The sequence below is a fragment of the Caretta caretta genome, chromosome 12 (assembly GCF_965140235.1).
Source record: "Caretta caretta isolate rCarCar2 chromosome 12, rCarCar1.hap1, whole genome shotgun sequence".
In the NCBI taxonomy this organism is placed as follows: domain Eukaryota; kingdom Metazoa; phylum Chordata; order Testudines; family Cheloniidae; genus Caretta; species Caretta caretta.
In genome coordinates, this window is record NC_134217.1 from 40,294,755 (window position 1) to 40,321,730 (window position 26,976).

Sequence of the window (26,976 nt, forward strand, 5' to 3'; positions counted from 1 at the left end):
CACATCACAACACATGCTCTTTTGGAGCTTCACAGAAGAGAATGATGAACCTTGCATGGCAATTAGCAAACAGATGAAGTTTGTAGTTTAAGTGCAGCTCATTATTAAATATGTCCAACCAGTGTAATACTCTTCCCAATAGTAATGGTGAAAGCAGAGACCACGTTGACTGGAAGGAGAAGTCTCAGAAAGGAGTCTGAACACATATGTAAGGAACAAGTTCTCCAGCATGGCGTCTTTGGAGTGACAGCTTAACCAGTAAGATAAGCTGCAGGAGATTTGAGTGGTAAAATGTCATAACTGTCCATTCAACTATCAGCTCCTATGGAACAAACTACCTAAGCACGAACTGAAGAAGCAAAGTAAACCAGACCCACTCTCTGTCGTTACAGACAGCTATTCTCTTCTATGATAACAGACTATTTAGGAGTTCCCAGGAAGATGCAAGGTGGTTTTCAGCGTGCAAGAGCAGTTCCTGAGAAGACAGTCTCCAAGCTGGGACGGCGCAGTGAGCGGGTGAGGAGGAAGCAGCAGCCAGGAGAGTCTGACAAGCTGGTGTGGCCATCTATATATCAGAAGATTTGGTAAAAACACACCTGCTTCTAGTTTTTAAGGGGACATTATAAAGTTGCTTAGATTATGAGAAATACTTTGATGGAATTCTTTAAACGTGCAATAGGAGCTAGAGAATTCTGTATGTCTGCAGTTTCTGGGCCTAGAGATTTCTGTCATGGCTATGTTATAAATGAGTCGTTCTGTGTCATGTATGCATATCTGACACAAGAGCAGAGAGATTTCTAAATCTTTACTCTTTCAGACAAGGTTTTCAAGTATTTTTGTCTGAGTTTTTTAGTGGAGAGTGCTGATCTGACAGCCCTAGAAATGAGTCATCCATTCTATCCTCAGAATAGGAGAAAAACCCTTGAGCAACAGTGGCATAAGCTTCCTCTGTGCCAGCGTCCCACAACCTTTGACCAAGAAGGATAAACTCCCAGAAGTGACGGTCCCCTTAACCCTACAGTCTCTGCTAACTTGTATAGCACTTTTTGCGAGAGGGACACCTGAAACCAACACAAACTGCTCAGCAGCAGGCACTGTCGTCTTCATGATGCCCCTGGTTTCTGCTGGCCCAGGGAACAAGAGACCAGGCCTGGGAACTGAGCCAGCCCCTCTTTGAGCACCGACGACAGGATCACCTATCTGGCTGAAATTATAATTTTTACAGACAAAGTTGGTATTGCACCAAATATGACACAAAAGGTCAAAGTGGTTCGGGGTTGGATTCACTGAATTTCCAAATGACTCCAGCTGTTATGAGAAGGCCACACAGGACTTTCCTCACTCCATCGTTCTAATTAAGAAAAACGTTCCTGACAGAGATTCATTCTTTGCTCGCACTGCATTATCTTTTCATTCAGCTTGCACTGCAAAGTGCAAGGACTTGGACAAATAAAAAACAACATTGCCTAGCTTCTTTGTAGCTAGGAAGTGTTTCTTTATTCTAGGAATACAGGAACTGCCATACTGCAACTGACAAACAGCCCAAGGCTGGGCAACATTTGAAGCCTCAGAGTAAGACATAAGCTCTCTATAAGTGCACTTAATTTTTCTTGGTTAGTCTCTAAGGTGCCACAAGTACTCCTTTTCTTTTTAATTTTTCTTGAATCCTGCCATCAGATTATGCCCTGAAACACTAGGGTTAACAGGCCTTATGTTATCTTAGTTAGTGTGTAACTGCAGATACCATTCCTGTTCTTATTGTATTGCCCTTTCATGAATCATGAGCTGTTTACTTCAATTATAGCCTGTGGTAACTAGCTCCACAGATTGGTTATACATTATATAAGAAAGTATTTCCTTATACCAGTTTTAAGTTTGTTGCCTATTTATTTCATTGTCACTTGGTCCTTGCATTATGACAAAGGGTACACAGGGCATTGACTGGGGTCCTGGCTTCTCTGCCAGTCAGGGTATACACCTCTGCCCTATCTTCCTATTTTCCTTTTCAAAATGAACAGTCTCAATCTTTTACTCTCTGCTGGTATGGGGAGCCTCACTCCTGATGTCTCTATTCATGTATCACCCTCACATGCATTTTTTCTACTTCTGGTAGATCTTTTTGGAGGGGCTAAACCGGATAAATTGGTTTATTCAATTTTGCTTTTCCATTGAAAAGTTTAATTTTTACCTAAGTGGATTCACAAACTCCATGTGTGCGCAAAACACAGAGAGGCCATTTGGTGCAGTTCAAGGCCTTACATTTCCAAAAAGAGCTAAATAAATTAGATAGCCTTGGCATACTTGTAAAACAAAAGAGCATGCATCAAACACAAGGGCAGAGCTGGAGCTTGTCCCTCAGTTCAAACCTCAATACTGCCGCGTGAGTGACAAGCCAGATCTGCTTTCACAAAAAAGCTACCAGTTGGGAGAGAGAGATACATTTTTTGGCCATGACCGTGCACTGAGAAAATGTCTGAACTGACCCAACAAATAGCACCTCACTCTTTCCTTCAGACGTTACCACCATTTCAGAACCCAGCATGTGCGAAGAATGTACGTAGCTCTTTCCATTCACTGTTCTTGCACAATCTGTTTGTATTAGTTTGCTATCATGTTGCCCAATTACCTAGCTCTACCAGGCCCTTAGCTTTGATTTAGCTAAATAGTTCGTGTTGTCAGCAAAACTTTTTCTATTCATCCTGTCTTCTAAGTCAATTAAATATACTGAATGCTGCTCCCAGTACTCACCGCTAGGGTGCACTACTAACAACCTTTACTAGGCATTTTCTTCTACTCTTTCACCTCTGTTATATACACAGCAAGACTTAGCCCAGGGGTTCTCAAACTGGGGGTTGGGACCCTTCAAGGGGTTGCGAGGTTATTACCTGGGGGGGCAGGGTCTCAAGCTGTCAGCCTCCATCCCAAACCCGCTTTACCTCCAGCATTTATAATGGTGTTAAATATATAAAAAAGTGTTTTTGATTTACAAGGGGGGGGTCACACTCAGAGGCTTGCTATGTGAAAGGAGTCACCAGTACAAAAGTTTGAGAACCACTGATTTAGCCTTTCGGCATCAGTGAGCAGTAGTCATGCAGCTTCCTCTTCCAATCCTTTGCCGAAAACGTCTATCTCCACACCATCCACAAGAGAAGGGCACCGTTCTTCACACTCACCCCGTCCACAAGTGGTGAAACATCTGTGTTTGATGATTATTCTGCTATCACCGACTCCACTCATCTTGATTCCCTGACAAAAGTTTTATGTTTCAAAAATGGCTGTTCCATATCAAGGAGTCTCTCCCCTTACAATAAACCCTGCATTTTATGTACAAACTCAATAAATTTATGTGCTGAAGGAGAATTCCACTTTAATTAGACTAAAACCATATGTCATTCTCCCTGACAGTAGTGACAAAGCTGAAGGATCAAATCAGATCATTGAGAAGTGGATGCAAAAAGAAAAGGAGTACTCGTGGCACCTTAGAGACTAACCAGTTTATTTGAGCATAAGCTTTCGTGAGCTACAGCTAACTCACGAAAGCTTATGCTCAAATAAATTGGTTAGTCTCTAAGGTGCCATGAGTACTCCTTTTCTTTTTGCGAATACAGAGTAACACGGCTGTTACTCTGAGAAGTGGATGGTTTCTCTATGGCTTGAATAAAATTAAAAATAAACTTACACCAAGAAAGTGATTTGGCTTAGATAGTGCCATGAGCTAAGGCCACGAAGCAGTTTATCCTTCCTGGTGTGAACACATTACAGGGCTTCACTTTTCCACTGCTCAGGTGCCCTGCGGCAGCTGCCTTTCTCAACGGGTCGATATTTTCGCACAAGCCCTTGGCCTCCAAGATTAACAGAACCCATTGCAGCATGGCCAACAATATATCATCAGGCCACGTGGCTCCAAGAGCCACCGCAGCAGGCAAGTCTTTTTCGTGACTCGCAAACTCTGCATTTTGTCCCTCATTGGCCTTCACAGCTGTAATTCAAATGCAGACTTGGCAAATCGCATTTCACCTGGAAACATCAGCGTTGTAAGAAATCAGGGTTTGTCTACTCAGCATGCTCTGTTGTGCAAGGAAAGCCACATGTATATCCCTTTGGTACCATAACCATGGTCCATCTTTGTTGCCACAGACATAATAGAGGGCACTGATGGGGTCATGTTGAGTGACATCTCACCCAACAGCTCTCTGCCACAGCTATAAAATACAACCAAAGCAATGTAGAAGGGCTGTAGGTCTTCAAGGGCTATTTTGTGGGTGTTCATGCAGAAGGAACTTATAATTAGAACAGGAACGCTTTCATTAATATTACTCCGCTGTTTCTGGGCTGTCAGAATGAGCACACAATTTGCAAAAATGCTTGCGAAGTTTGACTGAAAATGCTAAATTCTTACTAATTCTGCAATGGCAGAAATCTCCTCCTCCACAGAACACTTAACATTAAAAGCGTGCGATTGTCAAGGATAAAAATAAACCTAAAAATGACTGCTGTGCTCTTGCTTTCACTTGCTGCAGTAAGACAGACGGGTTTGATGCAGGTAACTGCATTACTTGTGGATGCTGTGCTTACATCCTTCACAGGAAGGAAATCATCTTGTGATTAAAGCACAACCCTGGGAGTTGGGAGACCTAGGATTTATCATCAGATCTGTTGCTCACCGGCTGTGTGACCATGGCAAAGTCACTTCACTGCCCCGTGCCTCAGTTTCCCCAATGGTTAAAGGAGGATACCCCATCCCAGTGCATTCAGATTTATTCATTAATGTCTGTTGTGGCACAACCAACCTCCTCAAGATGGGGAAAGGTGGTAGAGAAATGCACAGTATTATGATCAGATGGTCAGGTGCTGATTGCTGCAGCACAGAGGTTCATCTGTGCTTTTTAAGCATTTGAGAGGAAGTATAGGAAATGGTCACAGGTTGCATTCCCTGTGCTGACTGCATAAGGAGAAGGGTGGGACTTTTGCTAGGGTTAATGCCCTTTAGGTTTGAGAGCTGTGAGCTGGATCCCAGACACAAGCAGAGCTACAACTGTGAACACATGGGGTGGCCAGTTTTATTACAGGGGTGGCCAAATGTACTGATCCTCTGAGCTGCATATTGACAGGTTTCAGAGTAACAGCCGTGTTAGTCTGTATTCGCAAAAAGAAAAGGAGTACTTGTGGCACCTTAGAGACTAACCAATGCTCAAATAAACTGGTTAGTCTCTAAGGTGCTACAAGTATTCCTTTTCTTTGAGCTGCATATGATAATCTTCAGAAGTTGGAAAGCCGGGTGCACCCGTCAGGGCTTGGAGCTTCTGCCCTGCAGCAGGGTGGTGGGGCCTCCCACGGAACAGAAGCCACTAGACTCCCTTCCCTGCTGGGCAGAAGCCCCTAGCTCCACCACCCCACTGCAGGGCAAAAGCTCCGAGCCCTCCCCATCCTCCCCCAGTCTGGTAGGCGGAGAATGGGGGGAATATGGAGGGCTTTGCGAGCTGCACTTTAACTGTAGAAGAGCCACATGTGGCTTGGGAGCTGCAGTTTGGCCACCCCTGTTATAATAGCTATGATCAGGGTTAGATGACGCAGCAAAAACACTTGTGCCCTGGCTACAATACAGCTTTCACTCTCACTGCCATTGCAGAATCATGCTGACACGCTTTCCCAGTGTAGGCAAGAGGGCAGTTTACAATCTATCTGGTTGCTGTACCCAGCCAAGGCAAACGTACCATGAAGCAAGAATGAATACAGCACAGAAGACTTCAAAGGTACATCTCCCAAAGACAGCTAGACTAACCTGGAATGATATCGTAAATGTGGTTGTCAGAAGAAAGCACTGTTCAGAAACATAGCTTTTACAAGATACAGGTTTTTAACTAGCTGCCTGGATTGCTTATTTGAAATGCAAATTATTAAGAATTTAAATACACTGAAATCTAGTGTAAATGCAGAACTAAATCCTCACACTGCTCAAACGCACTGACTTCAACTGACAAGCAAAATGAAAGTGCCATTACACACAGTAAAGTTCTTTTTAGCCTGGGCATTTAACCTCTTCACAGCCAGAAGCTACTGCCACCGAAAACAATGCACAACATACATCAGCCTCTCTCATCAGACATCCCCATTGCTTTGAGCCAAAGGGTTAAGCCTATTTGCTGCTGCCCAGAAGAGTTTTGGCAAACTGAACTGAGTGCAGAAGTGAGACCCATAGGGTGGCCTGAAACCAAATATGTAAACAGGAAGAACAGAAATGGAGGAGGGGAAAGCTGATTAGAAAGGATACAGGATGTGTTTCTTACCCTCTTGCAGTTTGGTTTCAAATTCTGAATCTAAGCAAGAAAGTTTGACTTTAAAAAGTTCAGTTTACCATAGTGATAAATGAAGCAATGGACAGAGGCTTTGGACTGGCCTTCCTGCTCCAGACCTGCCCAGACATAACAGGGCTACAACTGTGGTTTTTATTTAACTGCTCCAGATACAGTAAACCTTTACTCATAATTTCACTCTACAGTAGTTTCTGTAAATGCCTCTATCACTTGGGGAAATGTTATTTTGTAAATCTTTATAGTAATGTTCAGTGAATGAAGAGCAAGACTTGCATTTGGCATCTATTGCAGTAAACAAGGAGGAAGATTATGTTACACTAACATGCCTTCGCAGGGGAGTGCTTGGAAAGTAAGCTCTTTCAGATGCGATTGCACCAATGCTACCATCCTCTTTCACAACCTTAACAAAGATCCAGACATGTTTCAGTTTGTTTTCCAGACGTGAAGGAAGCACGAGCTGATGCAGAGCATGTACACTGGAGTGCAGAAAACAAGAAAGGAAGTGGTGGCACTAACAATCCTAATGCTTATCATTAATACAAAATCTAATTTACAGAGGAATTGCAATAAGACCAACTTAAAAACCCACCACTTAGAGAGAGATAAAGACGTTCGTAATTAAAACTGCTACCCCACTAATAGTGAAACATTCAGCCAAATCCCACCTTCCATTCACCTACGTTTGAAGAAGCTCATTTGCTGCTTGCTTTAACTTTCTATGACTCTAGAACAAAACTTCTGTTTTGCTATTGTGTTTAATTCAAGGTTTCTGTTCTTCTGGTGCAGACACTGAACTCACACTGACATTAATGGGAGCTAGACACAGAAATGGGAAGAATTCAGAACCTGAATACAGCTATGCCTGCAGAATATAGGTAGGGAATTACTTTTAACTTCTTCAGCAAAACGAAAAATGTGAATCTGGGAACTCTAGGTGAAAGACTAGAGCATGAGTGCATTTCTAGGACAACAAAAGGATTCGCCCATTTGCCCATAGGCGGTTCTTGTGCCCAGATTAGATTCCAGGTCATACAACACACATGCACACAGTGCATTAATTTAGAGTACAAATTCTTTCCTGCTGGAAGGCTGTAGGTGGCTATCCAGAGGTCCCACAGCACATGCTGTTTCTTGTGGAGGCATTCAAGATTCAGCTGTCGGTTTAGCTCTGCATGTAGGCTTAGCACAATACGGGTTGAAGCACAGGCCTTAGCCGAGGTGGGAGGAAAAAAGGAGGGGTGGGAGAAGGAAGAAAGGCAACGCCAGCGAAAAATCCTGTACAATTTTTTTCAGTACATTCTGAGAAGCCTGACAGTTAGTGGTTAAGAGAACTCCAACCCAGAGCTGCACTGGCAGACTGCTGCAGTTTAGCAGCACAGCACCCCATTCCCTAGAAACATGTGGCTCCCTGTAACACACCAGCGTCTGTCTGAACTGCTTAGACATGACAACACAAGCATATAAGGTGGTACCACTGCCCAACAAGTAATGCATAAGATGAACTTTTCCACACTGTGTGGGAAACTGACTGTTGGCTCTGTTAAAGCTCAGGATTTTCAACAGTGTATTCCCCAAACATGCAGCCAAACAAAGGATCAATAAGAATAAATCAGAATGGTATAGACAGCAATGGAGAATGTATTATGCCCCTGAAGAAAGCACAAGTCTCTGCTTTTCTTGTCTGCAGCACAGCATGCATGAAGTGACTCATTTTTACCAGGGAGGCTGCAGCACATAAAATGTTTTAATGCATTGGCGCGTCAGTTCAAATGAGAGAGGAAGGGGCGGTTTTACCGGTTTCACGGCCAGTGAACAGAAGAAGGGGCAGCAGCAGACACATGAACCCACACCTCTGTGGACAGGACAGGATCGGAATCTAAGGACAACGTGCACATGGCAAGACATAAGGCAGCTCAGAGATTTCAGAGCAGCGAGGACACCAGCAGGTTCCGTATCCTGGCAGCTCAAAAGGGGAAGCAGCACAAACATACAGCCAGACAGACAAGGGGCAGCCCAAGGAGGGTGGGCTGAAAGTCAGGAGAATGTGTTGTTGCAATGAAAGAGTAAAAAAAATGAGCAGGCTGCGCAGACCTGAACGCAGGACAAGTACAGCGAAAGGAATAGGAGTGGGACCAAAAGGAGAAAGTCACATTACCGAGGAGTCTACAACAAGGAAGAGACTGATTTTGGTTACATGGAATTTTATGCATACGCTGCATAGCCAACAATGCAAATGGATTGCAGGATCCCGTGGATGGAGATGGACGTCTGGCTGATCAGCCAAGGAAGCTCATGCCAAAACGGAAACAGTGGAAGAAAATGAGAGGGGAAAAAAATGCAGCAGCCTGTTCCAAGAGAATGAGAGAGAGAAAAAGGTCACTCCCCTCTGCCCCTAGAAAATAAATCGGAGCGATTGGTGATTACTACCTAACCTAGGAGAGAGACAGAGGCCATCAGTGGGAATTCATTCCCACATGCGCTAAACTGAAAGGTGTCCTAGACTGAAATTGTGCTGCGAGAAAGTGGAGTACTGGTAAATTATTGCTCTGAAGAGTACTACATGAACTCTGATATGTTACAAAGTCAAATGACCTTCCAAACCAAAAGCCTGACCTGCAAATCATTATGCTTTCTGTCAGGCCCATGGATGTCAGTGGATCTATAGGGCCAGGCCCCAATATTTTCGTTATCTTTAAAAGGCATAACTCAGCTAAGAGGGTTTAACGCTACCCCCTAGACTAGACACAGTTCAAATATCAGGATAATCCGCAGGTCTGGTTTAAACGAAGGAGACACCCTTCAACCAGAAGTGTGAAAAGGCATCTCAGCAAAAGTGGCCATTTACTGGACCCCTGAGTAAGCAGCGAATGTAAAAACACAGCCCTTGATGTTAAACAGTAATAATTGAAAGTTACCGATAGTCCAGCTTCCAGACTTCTTGTTTATGCTGAAGAACAGTGAGGAGACGCTGGGCAGAAGCTCCACATGATGTACAGCCCACGCTCCTTCTCCCTACCTGGGAAGCTAGAGGCAGGACAGCCTGTGGATACAGCTGATGAGAGTTCTTACATCAAGGAGCCAGCCATCAGGGACAGATTTTTGGTTCACAGAGGCTCACAACACTCTCTCACCAGCTACATATATTTAAATAGGCATTTAAATGGGATCTGAGCAATGGTGTTTGCCAGTCTAACTACACTGTGCTACCATTATGGGGCCCAGCTAGAAATGAAGAAGCTCTGACAGTCACTCTCTCGCTGGTTGCTAGGTGAGGACAGGTTCTGGACTATTTTAGTTAGGAAAGGGCCTATGCAGCACAGCCCCTCAGTCGCCCAGCCACATGTATCGCACTGAAGCCAGCAGCAGAAATGCATACATGTAACAGCTTCACACATAGATGCATTTCTGAATGAGCCAGCAATTTGCTTCTCACGGATTCCCTAGCCAGCTTAGCCACTTGTGAGTAACAAGGCTGTTCCCATGGGAGGTATTTCTAAACATCAGCAGCCAGTTAGGCAACTCAGCAATGCACGTATTCCGGGGGTGGGGTGGGGGGTGGGGTGGGGGCGGGGAAGGAGTAGATGGTTTAGGTCATCTGATTCATCCAGCATTTCCAACCCATAATTAGACTCACACAGCATGTTTAAGCAGTAATACGAATGAGGCTGAAAAACAGTAGCACCTTTCAAAGCTCCGAGGCCAACGCCTGCTGACTTTACTCATGCTAACCCCATGCCCTACAGCGAGACTCCTCACGTGGGTAAAGCTGACTGGATTTGGCTTTCTTCTCTCAGACAAGCCCTCAAAATCTAAAAGATCTGGGTGTTTAAATTCACCCCAAATTCTTTGCAACCACAGGCAAAGCAGCACTAGACTCCAGAGCCCCCAAGCACCCAAGGGAGGAAGTTCTGTAGTCTAGTGTTGCTTTGTAGTGCTTTTACCAGAAAAACTGACACACAGAGGGGCTCTTAGGAGACAAGGCTGCTTCCTAACAAACATGCTGAAGGAATTATCCACCACAGCTGGGAACGTGGCCCCCAGCACTGGGAACCCCACTCCTTTGTAAGGGGAGGGGGAGAAAGAAATAATCAAGGGCCCTAAGAATGAGCATGGGATGCTCACGCCCCTCCCCAAAAATCCACCGGCAAGGGGGGGGGGGGAGGGGGAATTGGCTGGGAGCTGCTGCCAGTGTCAGACACTGGGACGGGGGATGAGCATAGGACAACCTCTCCACAGGGAGCTGAGAAATGGCCTGACGGTCAAGGCCAGACATTTTGCCTGTCTTCCCTTAGTGAAGCTGAGTGTTTCCCTGTGGCAGTAGGGAAGTGCAGGGTGGAGCAGGGCACTCTGCATGATCAAGGGCAGTGCAAGAGGTTGACTAGGATAGCTGGACAGAGGGGAGGTGGGTGAGGGAATGCAGCATCACCAACCCCAAAAAGAGCTTAAAAATCATGATTCAAGGCCTCAAAGTCATTCAATTAAAAAACAAAACAAAACAGAAAAATGGGATTTTTGTGGTTTGCCTTCTTGTTTCTGAATCTTTAGGATCCTCCTGGGTCACATTTTCAAACTTCTCTCCATAACCATGAAGTCAGAAACCTCTTCTTTTTTTTAAATGAAAGCTGATATTCTCACACGATCACCTGACTCCAGGAGCAGGGGCTGTAAGAACACCACCAAATATTGTGGGAATTGGCAATAACTGTAACTTACAGGTTCTTTACTTTTGACAAATTGCTTATTTCTTGTTTGTTTAATGTCTGTGTCTGGCCTGTCTTTAGAATGCTAGCTCTTTAGGGCAGAGACTGTCTTTTCCCCTGTGTACACACCAGAGGGTTTTATTTTGGTGGAGGGCCCCAGGTTCTTCTGTGATTTAATTACCACCACCTCCCTCACACAGACAGTCATTACAGCAGGGCTGAACCTGTGTGTGCAGTGATATTAGTGTTAACTCTGTTTCCACTGCAATGATTAAGCAATGCTGAGGGGTCTCATGACTGAAGTCTCATTGCTACTAAACCATGCATCATTCATTCCCTTTTACAGCCCAAGTAGAGCTTGTGTTTGAGGCAGAGCACAGACTGTGGTTGAAATGGAAAAACAGAGGTTTAAAAGGCACCAGCAGATACTGCTCTGTCATTAGCCACTGCTGCTAGACTGACAGGTGAAGAGGCAGGTTAATGATCAATTCTGGACTGATGGATCTAAGGGCAGCAGGTTTCAGATTACCACACACTGGTTTTAAATTACATTCTGCCTGCTGAAGATTCCCTCTGCAGTTTCCATTAAATGTGGGATTCTTCTTTCCTTCCCATCTCAAGCAGCTGTGAAGTGTTGCTCTGTGCTGGTAAACAGATGCAGCATTAAGAAAAGGAGTACTTGTGGCACCTTAGAGACTAACCAATTTATTTGAGCATTGTATCTCAGAAGTGGCCGATCCATACGTCCCATAATTTACCTCAGGGGTGTTGTGAGGCTAGTTATTATTTGTGAAGCATTCTGAATTCCCTGTGTTATAGATACCAAAGAAGTGAAAATCTACATTATTAAATGGATTTTTTAAAAACTGGAACTGCTATTTTTCTCTTTACAATGGAATTTCTCAAGTGTTTGGGGGACTTTTTACTACAAAAAGCTGCTGTTAAAATACTGTTGGAGGTGTGATTTTACATTAGTTTAATCTGTTACTGTTTTCAACAGTGAAGAAGCAATACACACTGCAATAAAATCAAAGGGATATGTAGTAGGCATAAGACCACACTGTGTATATGCTGTATTGTCCCTGTATTTTTAGTTTATACTTGGTTACCAAGCTCCAGACATCTTTCAGCAACAGCAGACTCTGTAAACAGGCTGAACTTGCAAAGTCCATTCTGATCTTCTCTTCTGACTACTATGACTTGATCAGCATCTCACACATGTATAAAAGAACCTTGCTTCTACAGATTCTGAACGAGCCAGAGGAGAGCGGCGAAACTAAATGGGGGTAGGAAAAAAGTTTAGACTTGCCCTGAGCAATTGTCCTCAGACCCAACAAAACCTCAAACTGAGAGAAAATGATCAACTGCACAGGAGGTAAAACATGAAATTTTTTTAGACTTAGTATAATCCCCACCTCACCCTTGTGGATTTCAAGAATGGGGCTTATTGCTACACCAATAAGTAGCTCTGGATACCTAATGTTACTTCAGACACTGCCAATTTTGATCACAGCTTCTATGCTGTGTTCCGACCTAGGCTGCTCTGGGGGCTGGAATGAAACCAGAGTAGTCTGAAGGTTTTATTAAAATATACCCCCTGATGATCCAGGATCTGGAAACTACAGCTGCACCTTCCAACTGCCAGAAGCCATGGTCTCAAGTGCAACAGCCTTAAATCTCCAAGTTAAATCAAATTGTTTTCAGTAAAACCTAATTTAAGGAGTTTTCCACTCTGAGCTGTGCATTTTAAAGCAACTGTTCGCAGCAATACCAATCCAGTACCCAGCATTTGTAGAGTGGGGATAATACACTGCACTTCTTACTTGCTTTGCTACATATACAATATGAATACACAGGAATACGGAAAGCATACAGCTCAGTAATTAAGAGTCTGGTGCCTTTGAGTCAGCTCCATGACTCAGGTAGCAGTTTATTGCAAAACCACACATGGGCCTCAGGCAGAGTACAGCCAAGAATTTCATTTCTGTAAGTCTCAATTGCTGCCCCCACCTCTCTCAACCTCACCACTCAGCTGGTTTCACATTACGGCTATTTCGGCCTTCAATATACTGCCTTCCTCTCCTGCCCCTCTTTTCGTAGCCTCTCCGAGACTCTCCTATGCTTTGTGAAGTTAAAGTTAGCAAATCTGTTTGGAAAACGCCAAAACCCCTGTTTTCAGCACAATGAAGAGGTGCTCCAAACTGCAAGATTTGGCATTAATGGGTGAAAGGTTGGTTTTATTCTCTTGGCCTCTTTCCACGCTGCCTTGGCTATACTAGCTATATTTGCATGTAAACTGAAAAACATAGGTTCTTTAGACAACTTTTGGGTATGGGGGCAGTTTAGACAAGAGTCTCGTGTAGAGTTTGTAACATACATGTTTCATGAGCTTTAGGCGCATGGCTAAGTTTGTTCTATTGTTGTTTTAAAACATACATAAAGGTAATATACTTGATTAACTGCACGGGATCCTGGAACCAGGATTATTGCTCTAGGAGCCATTTTGAAACAGATAATTTAGAAAGGTTTAACACTGGCCCTACTGTTCCAAAACTATACACTTGAAAACAATGTTTGCAAGTAATATCTTCCATACACCCTGCCAAGAATGTTTAAGTAAGTGACAAAACCCTCTGTGTGGTATTCTGAGTGCTTGGTTCTGAATCAAGGCAGAGTAATGTCACACTGTGGGGTGGGTTGCAAATAAGACAGTTCAAGAATGAAACTGCTTACTTGCTCTCTTTCTGAATACATCAGCACTCTACAAGCATTACATGCTTCCAAACTGCAAGGAGGAGGATAGGAGGAAGTGCATGTGATCTGCTCAGCTTCAACAGCACCCACTGCAATATGATTCAAGGATCAGCACAGATGTCTCCCCAGCAAATGGACTCACTTGCTCAAGATGAGGGAAGTTGCTCTGGTGGCAGCTAAAAAGGTTTGTTGCAATTTAATGGACAGAGAATAGGTGGTTTGGAAATCGACTAGGGAAGGGGAAAAGGTAGCAAGATCAGGGCTGAAGGGAGGAGGACATGGACACAGAGAAAACAAACAGGAAAGGAGAGGAAAGGAAAAGAATAGGTCTTCACTTAGGCTATGTCTACACTGTGCACCTTACAGCGGCCACACAGCTGAGCCGTTGTAAGGTACGTAGCGTAGTTGCTCTTTGTTGGCAGGAGAGAGCCTGCTGACAAAATAAAACCATCCCCAACGAGGGGGTGACAGCTCTGACAGTGGGAGAGTGTCTCCCGCAGACAAAGCACTGTCCACACTGGCGCTTTTTATCAACAAAAGTTTTGTTGGTCACACCCCAACTGACTAAAGTTTTACCAACAAAACGCAGTGTAGACACAGCCTAAGTGCCACTCCTAAAAGACTGGAACACCTGCTAAGTAGCTCACACCCTGCACAGGGACACAAGGGCAGGCAAACACAGAAAACACCTATGCAACAACACCTAATAATGGCTGCTACCGATCAGCATTGAGGCACCAACTGTAGTTCAAAGTCACCTTCAATTTAGAAGATAAAACAGAGATCTGAACAAACAATGGCTATTATTCACACCTACTTCCAAACAACATGTACAGTAAAAAGAAAAGGAGTACTTGTGGCACCTTAGAGACTAACCAATTTATTTGAGCATGAGCTTTCGTGAGCTACAGCTCACTTCATCAGATGCATGCCGTGGAAACTGCAGCAGACTTTATTTATACACAGAGAATATGAAAAAATACCTCCTCCCACCCCACTTTTAATAAGCTATTACCAGCAGGACAGTGGGGTGGGAGGAGGTATTTTTTCATATTCTCTGTGTATAAATAAAGTCTGCTGCAGTTTCCACGGCATGCATCCGATGAAGTGAGCTGTAGCTCACGAAAGCTCATGCTCAAATAAATTGGTTAGTCTCTAAGGTGCCACAAGTACTCCTTTTCTTTTTGCGAATACAGACTAACACGGCTGTTACTCTGAAACATGTACAGTAGTTACTTTACATAGCGAAGCTGAAATAGAAGTATTTGAGAAGATACCATCAGACACACAGTGGCAAAAAAGACAGAGCTCAAACAGTAAATATCACTACAAATCCATGCAACAGGGTCACCATTTTCTGTTTCAACTTTGAGAGAGAGAAATGCCCCATCAGCAGAAGGAGGAGAGAAAGACTTGCCCCCAATTTCAGTTCCCATATATTTAGGGCTGAATTTCACACCATAGCCATGAAACACAAACAAAAACATCCTCAAAAACACCCAGAACAATAGGTACTGAACTCCAACAAACTGGGCTGCATTATGTCAATGAACTGAGGTCAACTGTGTGACTGATTTGGTTAACTGAGAGGTTGCAATCCTACTTCTCACAATAGCTGAAATCAAAGTTGGAAAAAAACCCTTCCTTCTCCTCCCATAGAGTATTCAGACAAGCAGAATCCTTCCAGAGAGAAACAGTGAGAATGGCTGATGGATGTTGAGTGTGCGGTGGAAGACCCATTGTCTGAGACATCAAAGACTTTCAGTGACTTGCTAGCCAGCATTTGAGTGGGCATTGCCAGATGTGTGTGATTAGATAAGTGTCTATCTCGCCACACGTGTATAAATTGGAGATTTGGGGGCACTCATCTGGGAATGCATAAGCTAAGTGGGCAACATGGTACACACACACAAATATGTTGCTACTAATCTACTGAAAGTCAGACCCTAAAATGGGACAAGACTCAAACCGTGCAGCAGAGTGCAATTCCCTAATGGCAGAGGTGGCGGGGGAAGGAGAATGACAAGACAACAAACCTTTTCCATTTGAAATGTCTGATTCTTTGAGTAAAGAAAAAACACAGCATGTTCTTGCTAAGCATCTTGCTCGCACTGCACCATCTACCTGAAACTCCCTGCCCCCAGCCAGTGACTGAGTCACTTCCTCTCCTTGTCTCTCAGACAGGTTGTTAGAAACTCACCCACACTTTCTCAGTATATGAAGGGTGTCATTTAAACGCACTGTTGTGAGACTGAATTACCATTTTGCAGCCCCTGTTCCACTTCCTGACTGACACAAGGTGGCCATTTTGCTGTGTGTGTCAGCAGCGCCCCAGATGAGACATGACGAGGAGCGAAACTTGACATTTCTCACCCTCTTTGCCAAGGACCAACTCTGCAGGAGAAGGTGTGTTCTGAGGAGGCGTCAGTCTCATGACTGCAAAAGGGTGGAGTCAAAGGTTGCTGGCAGCAGGGAGGAGCTGCAAGACAGGGTAGGCAAGTGGCCTCCAACTAGCCCTGGCGGCTGCTGCTCAATAGCATTCTGAAGGCAGCAAGAAAATGGGGTTAGGGAAGAATCTTGCGTGGCGATGCTGCTGACAGCAGGGCCATCAAACCCCCCTCATCCGCTTGTCCTCTGCTCAGATTACAGGCTGGCTGCAGAACCTAGGCAGGATGTTGATGGATGAGATAGAAAGAGCCAAGCTGCCTTTTCACATCCCAAGAGGAGTTTGGAGCACTCCAAAAAATAGCCTTGTCTTGTAAACTGAGACAATTACCCCTCGACACCATTGGAAAATTAATGCAGAGCTTCACAATGACATTTTAATAATTGTTATGATCACTTTATCCTTGAAATAGCCTACAATGAACTTATGACTCCCCTTTCCCTGCAAATACATTGTTTGGTTGAGAATTTAAATGTTAAAAGGCAGCAGTGAAGGTTCCAACACCAGGCTTAACTCTTTTCCCCTCAGTAGCCCTGGCCACACTGGTCAGAGACTCCTAAACTCATTCAAGTCAGACATAGCCTAGGACACTGGGACTAATCAGATGGTCACCAAGCCAAGTACTATCCAGAATGCAAACTGCTTAGCTTTGAAAATGAGTCAAGATCACACCTTTTCAGAGCAGTAACACAATCTGTTCTCAAGTGACCAGGGGCTGCCCTCTCTCTTTCAATTTACTGTGACCTCTATCACATATTCATTCCATGATGTATTTACTCATCAATATGCCAAGAATGCAAAAATGACGATTCATACCTAGAAATGGCAATCAATTTGAGTTACACTTTAACAAGATAAACTAAGTTTTGGAAACTGTCTCTCAGGACAGGGAGTTCGGCAACAGAAGAAACTGCCATTCAGCACAATGAAATTCACAGAAATTCGACTCTATCCCCAAGCAAACCAAACATTATTTATTAACCAACTGACAAAACTGTGCTAGCAACTTGGCTCAGACAATCCTTGGGTATGTTTTAAAACCAGCCTTACAAACTTTTAATCCAAACAAAATCAGTCAATAACTCAGTATACTGACCATGTGACACAGACTATACCTTGTCATATCAGACTCTGACCGTTATATTTAACTTGGGAAAAATAAATGCAAAAGGGCCGAATCACATTGTACAGAGGTCGAGCTGTATCCTCCTGCTTATTAGAACCCCAGGACCTTGTGATGTATAAGATTAGTCTTACAGTTCAATTACATGTAAGGAGTTAGAGAAAATGGAAATGGAAAACCCCTCCTAGTACCTGTTACGGTACAAGCAGGGGCCTTGTGCAATCTGGTCTTAAATAACTCAGACAACAGGGCTTTCATCCCTTTCCTTGGAGTTTAACCCACAGTCTAGTAGACATCACTGTTAAGGAAGTTTCCCTGCTACTCCCTTTACCCATTTCATCTTCTTAACTCTATAGTGACCCTTGGACTATCTTAATCTCCTCTCCCTCTGAGGTGATTTTGCCTTTCAGTCGCTTGTCGACTTGCCTCACCTCAGACTTCTTAGTCATCCATCTGAATTATACTGGGTTAGCTTTTAATGTTAATAATTTTTGCTGCTTTTCTCTGATCTCCTTCCACGGTCTGTACTGATTTCTGATGCTGACGTGACTAGAACTGTACATGGTATTTCAAGTGCAGAGTGTACACGACGTTCCACCAGTGCGGTATGATCTGTGATGGCATGTCTTACGCATGGGCAGCCAAAAGCGATATTGGCTTTGCTTTCCACCATACATTGCAGCCTCACAGCCACTCTGCGATCCATAATTCCCCCTGCTAGCCTGACTAGTTGCCCACACTGCCATGCATCATTTGGATTATTTTCCCCAAATGCACTAACAGGTATTTTTACAGACCGAATCATTTTATTTCCTGCTTATATTTCTAAGTTCTTTATATCCCTTTGTACTATTTTCTCCATTCTCAATGTTTCTTGTCACATCTCCCAATTTCGTATTACTTGCAAATAAAGTAGCAAGCTAATCTCTTCTTCTAGACCACCGATAAAAATGTTACATAAAACTCGGGCGAAAATTGCCCGGCTGAAGGAATCACTTCTCCACCCCCAACTCGATCTAGTGTCATTTATTTATGCTCTTTCAACCAGTTTTACATTCGACAGTACAAATAAGCAAGGCCACCTGAATGACCTTTTCAGCTTTAAGACAGGATGGTCCTGTATCAAAAGTGTTAAAGTCAAACTACAGTTGAGTGTGTGTAGACATGCGTGCATATGCATATTATTCTTCAGATTTATGATATAGACACACACCAATGTATTATCAAATAGATTTTTAGGATGACTTAGATTTGTCCCGGTATTTAACAAATTCCGACTGAGAGACTCAGTACTTCTTCCCCACCAGTCTAAGTCTCAGTTGATGAACTGGTTTAACAAGCAGTTGAATAGGATTGATCACTAACCAGCCACAGGAAGAAGTGTGTTTTTAAAAATCCTTTTGTTTGATTAAATTAAATTTATTACTAAGATCAGAACTGATCTTACTCCATTCCACCCTTGATATAAGACTGAACACAGCACAATGTTCCCATGGAGGTTTAAATAGTACAGGAAAAACCATACAGTCACCTAAGGACAGTTTTTGCTAGGGTGAAATGCACTCACCATTTCCCCAGCCCCAGAGTCCACATTTAGGTGGCGTGGTGCTCATATTTTCCCTTACCTGTATCCGAGTCTTTTTGATCTCCATTTGTTCCAACAGTGAAAGGCAACTTCCGTTTCGTAGCTCTCTCTTTCACCTCTTTGCCACCATCACTCCGGTCCAACTTTGGAGTCTTGGTTAGAGAAACTTTATCTTTATCCTAGAAAGGAAGGAGAAAAGATTTCACAAGAGTCTCTCCCAAGGCTTTTGCCTCCATGGACTTTTTGTGCCTGAGTTCAGGTTTTTACAATATTTAGACTGAGCCACTGCAATTACCCAGAAAAAACGATCTTCTGTCACAGAGGGGTTTTCCTTTTCCTACAATAGATCAAATAGGCCTCACTTTTCATGTTTTCTTGAAGAATATGTTGCTGATGAAGTGACTAGAATGGTATGCATTGAGCCTTTGGTGCCATTCCTTCTGCCGGGTGCTTCACAAGGGTACATGTCTAGATCTTTTTGTAGAGAGGAAGGAAATAAATACATTTTTGGTGGCAGAAGTAGCCTCCCACCTCTCTCTGTCCCAGAACTACCTGCATCACAGCAACCCTTTCTTCTGGCTGAAGGCTGGATCTCCAAACTACTCAGGGTTGCTCTGTGCAATGCCTAGATGGGGACACTAGATAGGAAGTCTCTTTCCAGGGGCTGAGCTAGCTGCCTCTGAAGCACATACAGCTCTATAGAGAGTGAGGCACTGATCCTGGGAGACGCATTGAGATTCACTCCCACCTCACCTTCCTGCACGGCAGCAAGTTGCACTGCTACCAGACCATCAGCTCACCAATAACCTATTTACGTTTCTTAATTAAGCTAGAAGAATCAGACATCATTGTTAAAACATGGAAGTAAACACAATAGCAAAAGATCAACGTCACTATATTTCTGCAGTGAATGTAACAACGTGCTCTTACTCTCATATAAAGGCTTGGAAGGATTTGATTTTTATTAGTAAATGTCAATGGATGATTTCACTGTATATACAAACCAAAGAAAAAATATTTCCATCAATGATAATAAAAATTTACAGATAGGCCAAGTAAGAAAAATGCTGCATGAGAAATGATTAGGCATTTGATTTAAGGATATTTACTTTGTATACTTTGACATGTGATGTGGACAATTTGTGTTTTAACATTTATACAGCTTTAACTTTTTGAACCTCAAGGTCATTAAATAATTATCTGCCCCCCCACCCCAGAATTTCCTGCAACTATAAAAAAGTAAATTGTAACCGTTGAAAAAAATGCTTAAAACCCATAATTTTGCACAACTGAACATTTAAATTGATAATTTAAAAAAAAATGCTTAAAAACATCGATGTCTGTCAAAATTATCAACAAATACAAACTGAATTCTGCCAAGCCTACATATAAGTTACAAAAAGAAAAGGCTGTTACTCTGAAACATATAAGTTACAGTACACAGAGTTCAGTCACTTTGCCAACAAGTCCCGGTATTCTACCAGACTAAAATGCCAAGATGCCATTGCAGAAGAGTACGGCAGACCTATCTGGCAAATGGACACCATGCTGTGGTGTGAAATTAGCAGCCCCATTTACAGTCAAGATGGAGTTATTACATTAGCACTTTCTGTTGTGGGGACAGAGGATCTGAGTGTGAGAGAAAAACAGGAAGTGCTAGTGGCAAGCTAGGTTTTTTGGGGGGAGTTTTTGAACAAAACTCCCCCTGTGGTAGTTAGGGTTTTCTAACCTTCATGAGAGTTTGTGGAGAGTGCATACAGAGCACACAGGGTGGGGTGAAAACCTTCCCATTAAGAAACAAAAACAATATTAAAGGCCTTCCTTCTCCATACTGAGCTGAGGGCTTTCCCTTGCCACATGCAATGTCTGCAGAAAAAGTCTGTAGAATATTCTGCAGTTGATAAGCCTGCTAAAGTTACTGACTGTTTAAGGGATCAGTACTCCAGCCAGACAAAACGCACTTAAACGGTCTTTTCTGTACATATTAGCAAAAATCATACTGCAAAGCCCCAGCATAGCCCTTTGGGGGATGTGCTCTCTATCATAAACCGAAACAGCCCATGTGTCCCATCTGCTGTAGATCTCACATCTAAACTTCCTACCTCCCTTAGTTACCTCAGATTCTCCACTATAACCAGTGGTATCCTAGTTAATAATGAACAACAACAAAATATGTTTCTGGCTTGGTGTTTGCGTGGGGAAACAGAGGATGGGGGGGGGGTTCTATTTCAGCTCTCCTCTAAAGAAAGAGGTGTCTCGGTCTGAACAGCTTGAAACATCTGCTAGAATCATAAGCAGCTAGTGGGCCAAGTTCAGTAACTCGGGAGCCTGTAGATAACAACCTCTGCCCTGCAGCTACCAACAATTACTATAGAAGGCTCAAGTCACACGGATAAGCCAGCCAGTTAAAAATACATTGGTTCCCCCCCCCCCCCCGGCCCCCAGGAGTATACTCACTAATGAGCACAGAAATACGCTGAATTTAAAAACAAAACAAAACAAAACAAAAAGAACACACACATGAGAAACAACTGTTGGTGTATGGCATTCCAGGGAGAATTCCTGCTTTTCCTCCCATTTCTTTGCTTTCCTCCAGCTAAATAACCACAGTTCCTGCAAACTTCTTTCTCACAATCACAACTGGTCTCACACACAGGGAGAGACAAGCATCTGCCCTGTGCACCAATGGCTCCCCATTGCGCTGCTGCTTCTGCGTGCCAGGGAGCTGAGGCAGCCGCACTGGGTGAGCAGTTCATCCGCTGACCCCTCCGAGCTGAGACATCAGACCGCCTCTTCCTGCACACAAGCCTCTTCTCCCCCAGGCGTCTGCACATTTCTGCTATGAAACGTCATCTCCCAAAGCTCAGTGCAGCTCTCCTCACGCCACCCCCTGAAAGCTCACTCACCACATCCCAGCTTGCCACCCGCATCCCTCCCCCATATTCCCATTTGACTAGCCCGGCTCTCTGGAGTCCCAGCAACCATGTGCAGTCTGCCGACGTTCCTCATTTCCTTACACATGCCATTTCAAAACCACACACAGAACTACATACAAGGTACCAACCCTATATTAATCACTGAAATACACAAACCAATAAAGACAGTCGGAGTTCAAGGGTGGCTGCTTGCTGATCAGGATGAGGGTGGGGTTATGTGGATTGTGCTGTGGTGTAGATGACATCAAGAAGAACTCTGAGTGGAGTGGAGTACAGATGGGTGGCAGAATGACTTAACTTCTTAATACCTGCCTTCTTGGGACCTGTAATCCAGCAATCTTAACTCAAAATGTACAAAGTTTTTATTAGGGGATTATATCTCTCACACATGCAGGGAAGGGAAGACAGCTGCTGGGGGAAGCAAGGGAAGCAAACCAATGATTGCCTTGTGTATTCCTTGCTTATTTGTTGTGGTGTTGAGATATTATGGAGCTTGGGGCTTTTTTAAGCTGTCAGCTGGGAGCAGATGACACTGGAGTAGCAATTAGTAGTGGAGCAGTCAGAAGAAAATAGGTTTGAGGAAGGATTTAAGCATATGGCTACACAGCAGCTTGGAGTGTCGGTGTGGATAGATGGATGCATGCACGTTCTGCTCGAGCGAGTGCACAAACAATAGCGTGGGCGCGGCGGCAGGGGTGGCGGCTCAGACTAGCCGCCCAGCATGCCCCCGAAGCGACAGGCAGGCTTGGATTCAGGCAGCCAGCCCAAACTGCTGCCTGTGCTACCATGCCACAAAACTCTGGTAAGCGCACGAGCTCGCGCAGAGCAAGCGCATGTCTGGTGGCCTGCCCTGGGAAGCCCTCTCTCAGCCGCTGGGTAAACATACCCCAAGTGAGACTGGGTTGCATAAAGTCAGAGGATTCAAATTAGAAAAAATGTTTAAAGCTGGTACAAGGCTGTATGTTAGTCCTTCAGTATGAAGGGGAACCTATGGATGTTTAAGATGTGTGTGTAAATTACCTATACTTTCCTTTGTATTTGAGAAACTGGTTTGTTCAAATCTAGTGTAACAAATTTTAAATCTGCAGCATTGCTTTAAAAGCAAAGCCAAATCGTCTATTTATTAACAAACTTATGTTTCAAGATGTTAGCAAAAGCTAGACCTTAAATCTTGTTCAGCCTTACTTTTAAACATCTACAAACTAAAAATAGTCTTAATATTTTAATTAACGCAAGATAATTGCAAGAAACCTAGACAAATGAATCTAACAAATTCCCTTGTTAACCCCCCCACCCCACCAGTCATGCTGTTTGTATCAGACTTGTAAGATCCTGGCAGATAGCTTATTGTGCTAGCAGTCATAAGACTATGTTGTCACTGTGTGTACGTTGCTCCTTCCTCCTTCTCAGTTTTATCTGGTACAGGCTTAACATGCAGCTTAGAAAAACTGTTTACTCCAATCAGCTCATTTTATTTACTTGTTCCTCAAGTTGTGGCCAGTTTGGCCACCCTAGTGGCATGCAATACTAAAGCTGCATTAAAAATGCTACACCTCTGTTCCAACCACAATATTGGAACCTTACAAAATGGATTTAGGAGCCAGGGATTTTTTAAAAATTAAGCTCCATGACCCACATCTAACTGCTCTCCAGCAGGATCTCTTGCTGTCCCAAAGACTGCCTCTGCTTTTGTGGTTAGACGGAGCCAGTAACAAACATTCAGAAGAGGGAGTGTATTACTTAACATTTGGAACTAGAAAAAGGAGAGCCTTGTTCAAGATAAGAAACAGAGAGCTCTTCCTCATTGCAGAAGTTATCAGGGTGCCAGAAAAAATTCAGAGCAGCCAAAATAAATACATTACCATTTCGTTTAAATGTTCTGCTTGGAAATACTTTTGTCTTATTTTCTGACTTGTGAATAAAAATAGTTTGTAACAACAAATGATGCCATGTTTTGTGCCAGCTACTATTCTGAACAGATCAGAAGCCTCACAAGGTCAGGGACAGGTATTAGTTTACATCTGTCATGGGGGGAGGAAGGGAAAGAGATACAGCCAGGGATGACTGGCAAGCACCAGCTCACAACGAGAGCTACTAGATTATTCCTTAGTAATCCATTCAAATCAACAAACCAAACGCACAGTGAGCAACTCCAGGTCTGCAGTCTTATTACAAGCAGGGTAGTTTGCCCTTTTCACTCTCCAGAGACACCCACATTGACGTGGCAGCTCAAATACTAACAAAGCAGTGCTATAATGGGCTAACAGGGCATCTTCTTTACATGTAAAAAGAAAAGGAGTACTTGTGGCACCTTAGAGACTAACCAATTTATTTGAGCATGAGCTTTGAGCTGTAGCTCACGAAAGCTCATGCTCAAATAAATTGGTTAGTCTCTAAGGTGCCACAAGTACTCCTTTTCTTTTTGCGAATACAGACTAACACGGCTGTTACTCTGAAACTTTACATGTAAGTGATTCTCAGAATGAAGACCTGCCGACATCCCCTGGAAAACTTGGAAAACACTATTTAGAAACATTTATATTCATACTTCGGCCCAACCATTTCAGACATTCACATGCCCTCACTTGCTAGAGTTCAGGACAATCTCATAAAAATAGAAAAGACTGTATGCAAGTTTCTCTTCTCCTACTGCTTTATTCTTAAGGCACAACTTGAGTGTTACGTTGCAACTGCTCAATGTAGAAATGATGGTGCAAGGCAAGTGAATTCCATTTATTTTCTTAGCACAAATCAGAAATCTGCAGCACTCCTTACTTCTCTGAAAGCAGGTTGGAAGCTGGTTTCTAGGCCTCTAGTCAGGGCCCCAAGCTGCCAGTGTGGAGTGGTATCACTTCTCAGTAAGAGGTCTACCTGCTGCAGGAGGGTCAAGAAACACCAGTTGTAACTGACATTTCTAAGATGACACCTTCCTGGCTCAGTCACTGCTGGGCAGCAGCAGTTTGTACATTTCATACTTTCAGAGACTGAGCAGGGAAATGCAGATAAATTTCCTTTATCCATAAAGAAGCTACAAATTACCTTTTCCTACGCCGTGAGTTATGGGCCAGAAATCTGATTAAACCCTTGACACTGGAAGTTGAGATTTCCTACATACAAAGCACTTATGCAAAAGGCATTAGAGTTCCCTGTTGAGAACTTCAGAATGCTAGAAACAAGGGGCCAACTGAACTTCATATAAAAAAAACAGGATTCTTTCATTGTCTGAAATCTTAAAATAGATTTCAGTCAGAGAAAACCCACAGTGCTTTCTGTTGCCGGGAAAGTACTCTCCCTGCCAGTGAAACCTAGTAGAAAATGCCAGCTGACAGTGTTGCTGGACTTGCATCATCACTTCAAAGCTCTGTGGTTGCCCTTATGTTAGTTTAAATAACCATTTTAAATTGATATTTTAGAAACCTAATTTCATACTCACATGTTCAAACAACAACATGGCAAATTAATCTGCAAATTACTCTTGTGAAAAGATTCAAAACATTCCCCTATTCAAAATTTATGGTCTAAACTAGTCATTGATGCCTCTCTTACAAATTAATACAGTACACTGATGACACTGTCAAATGAAAGATAAAAACTGAATAAGAGGACGGTGAAAAAGCTCCCCTGTAGTCAGAACATGTCACAGACTAAGAAATCTGTCAGAGTTTAAGAAGCTGAAGTCTACAAAATATGTTCACTTTGGCAGTTTAAATACAATGTGTAAAAAGAAATACTTTAACATATCAAACTTGTGGAACTCAGTGCTGTGGGATATTGGTAAGATTTACTGCATGTCTGGTAAAAAAACATTATCTTCAGTTGGTCTAGCTAGAGTTAAAAATATAAATGTTACAAATCCTCACACTTTTGGCCACAGTCCGATCATTAGCTGGGACCTAGAAGAACTGTCCCCATATGGTATTCTACTGCAAAATTAAGTGAATTATAAGGGTATTACCAGCAATTTCTTAGGTTCTCTTTTTGGGTGGCAAAACCACAGTTCTCTCTAGAATAAGCTAATTCTCTCTATTGCAAATACCTCTAACCACTGAAACTGAAGGTGATAGAAGCCTGCTTAAATTAGACAAGAAAATAGATACTCCTGCCTGGCTGTACAATGAGAGTCTGTCACATACATGTAGTAAAGACAAGGGGTTAAATTACAGAGGGCAGATTAAATTCAGAGCACAGATAACATCAAAAGTCTGGGAGCAGCCATTTTGAACACCTATAGGCACATGTGTGACATGGCTCAGTAACAGTTATTTTTTCACTCAGGGCTCAAATTGGGTCAGCTGCAGCTCAATAAGCTTTTTTTTTTTTTTTTTTTTTTTTGAGGTTACCCTCTTGTGCTCCAGAAATCTAAGTTTTCATGCAGGAATTTTTTTTTTTTTAGCTCTTATAGTTGAAAAAATGACCCTGAACGCATGAACGAAGTGCAAACTGATGCAAAGGAATATATACTTCTGGTAGATGAAAGCGAGCTCTTGGATTTGGGTACAAACACACCCTGAACTATTGACACCACCACTCATGCTCTACTTAGAGCTGCACTGAAGTTGCACTTTCACTGTATAGTTCACAAAACTGACCCACATTCCAATCTCTTATGCAAAGATTTGCATTACCGGACCATGGAAATCCCCAAAGCCATTTGTGCTCCAAACTGGATCGACAGCATTGCAGATTGCAACACTAAAGACAAATAAGCAGTGATGACCAAAACCAACATTTACAAACTGGACTGGCCACGCCAAGTCTTTTCTGAAATGCACCAATGCATCAATGCAGGGAGGAAAAGGTGTCTCCTGTATCAAAAAATAAAACCATCAAGAGCAAATGCCTTGACAAAGGAAGTTTAGCCACATGTTTGGAAGGACAATACTTAATCCAATTCATATCAGGACAGTTATTATTTATATTGTGGTAGTGCCTAGAGGACCCAACTAAGATTGGGGCCCTTGCGCAAGGCCCTGTACTCACACATAGTAAGAGACAGTCCCTGTCTACAATCTAAATAGACAAATGGTAGGAGAAAGGGGGAACCTTTTACAAATGGGGAGCCAAGGGACAGAGGGAGTGGGTGACTTCCCCAAGGAGACACAGAATATACTGGCATAG

General features: G+C 43.2%; 1 protein-coding gene across 4 annotated transcripts in view; it reads right to left on the reverse strand.

The window, feature by feature from the left end:
• Nucleotides 1-26,976, reverse strand: part of ANKRD11 (ankyrin repeat domain containing 11) — a 233,609-nt gene that overhangs the window by 28,801 nt on the left and 177,832 nt on the right. For all 4 annotated transcript variants that reach the window (XR_007352352.2, XM_048817184.2, XM_048817183.2 and 1 more), the window contains exon 4: nucleotides 18,963-19,101. Coding sequence is in view for 3 of the 4 variants with exons in the window: in XM_048817184.2 (XP_048673141.2) it covers nucleotides 18,963-19,101 (139 nt within the window). In the remaining variant the exon portion in view is untranslated. The remainder of the gene's footprint in view (nucleotides 1-18,962; nucleotides 19,102-26,976) is intronic.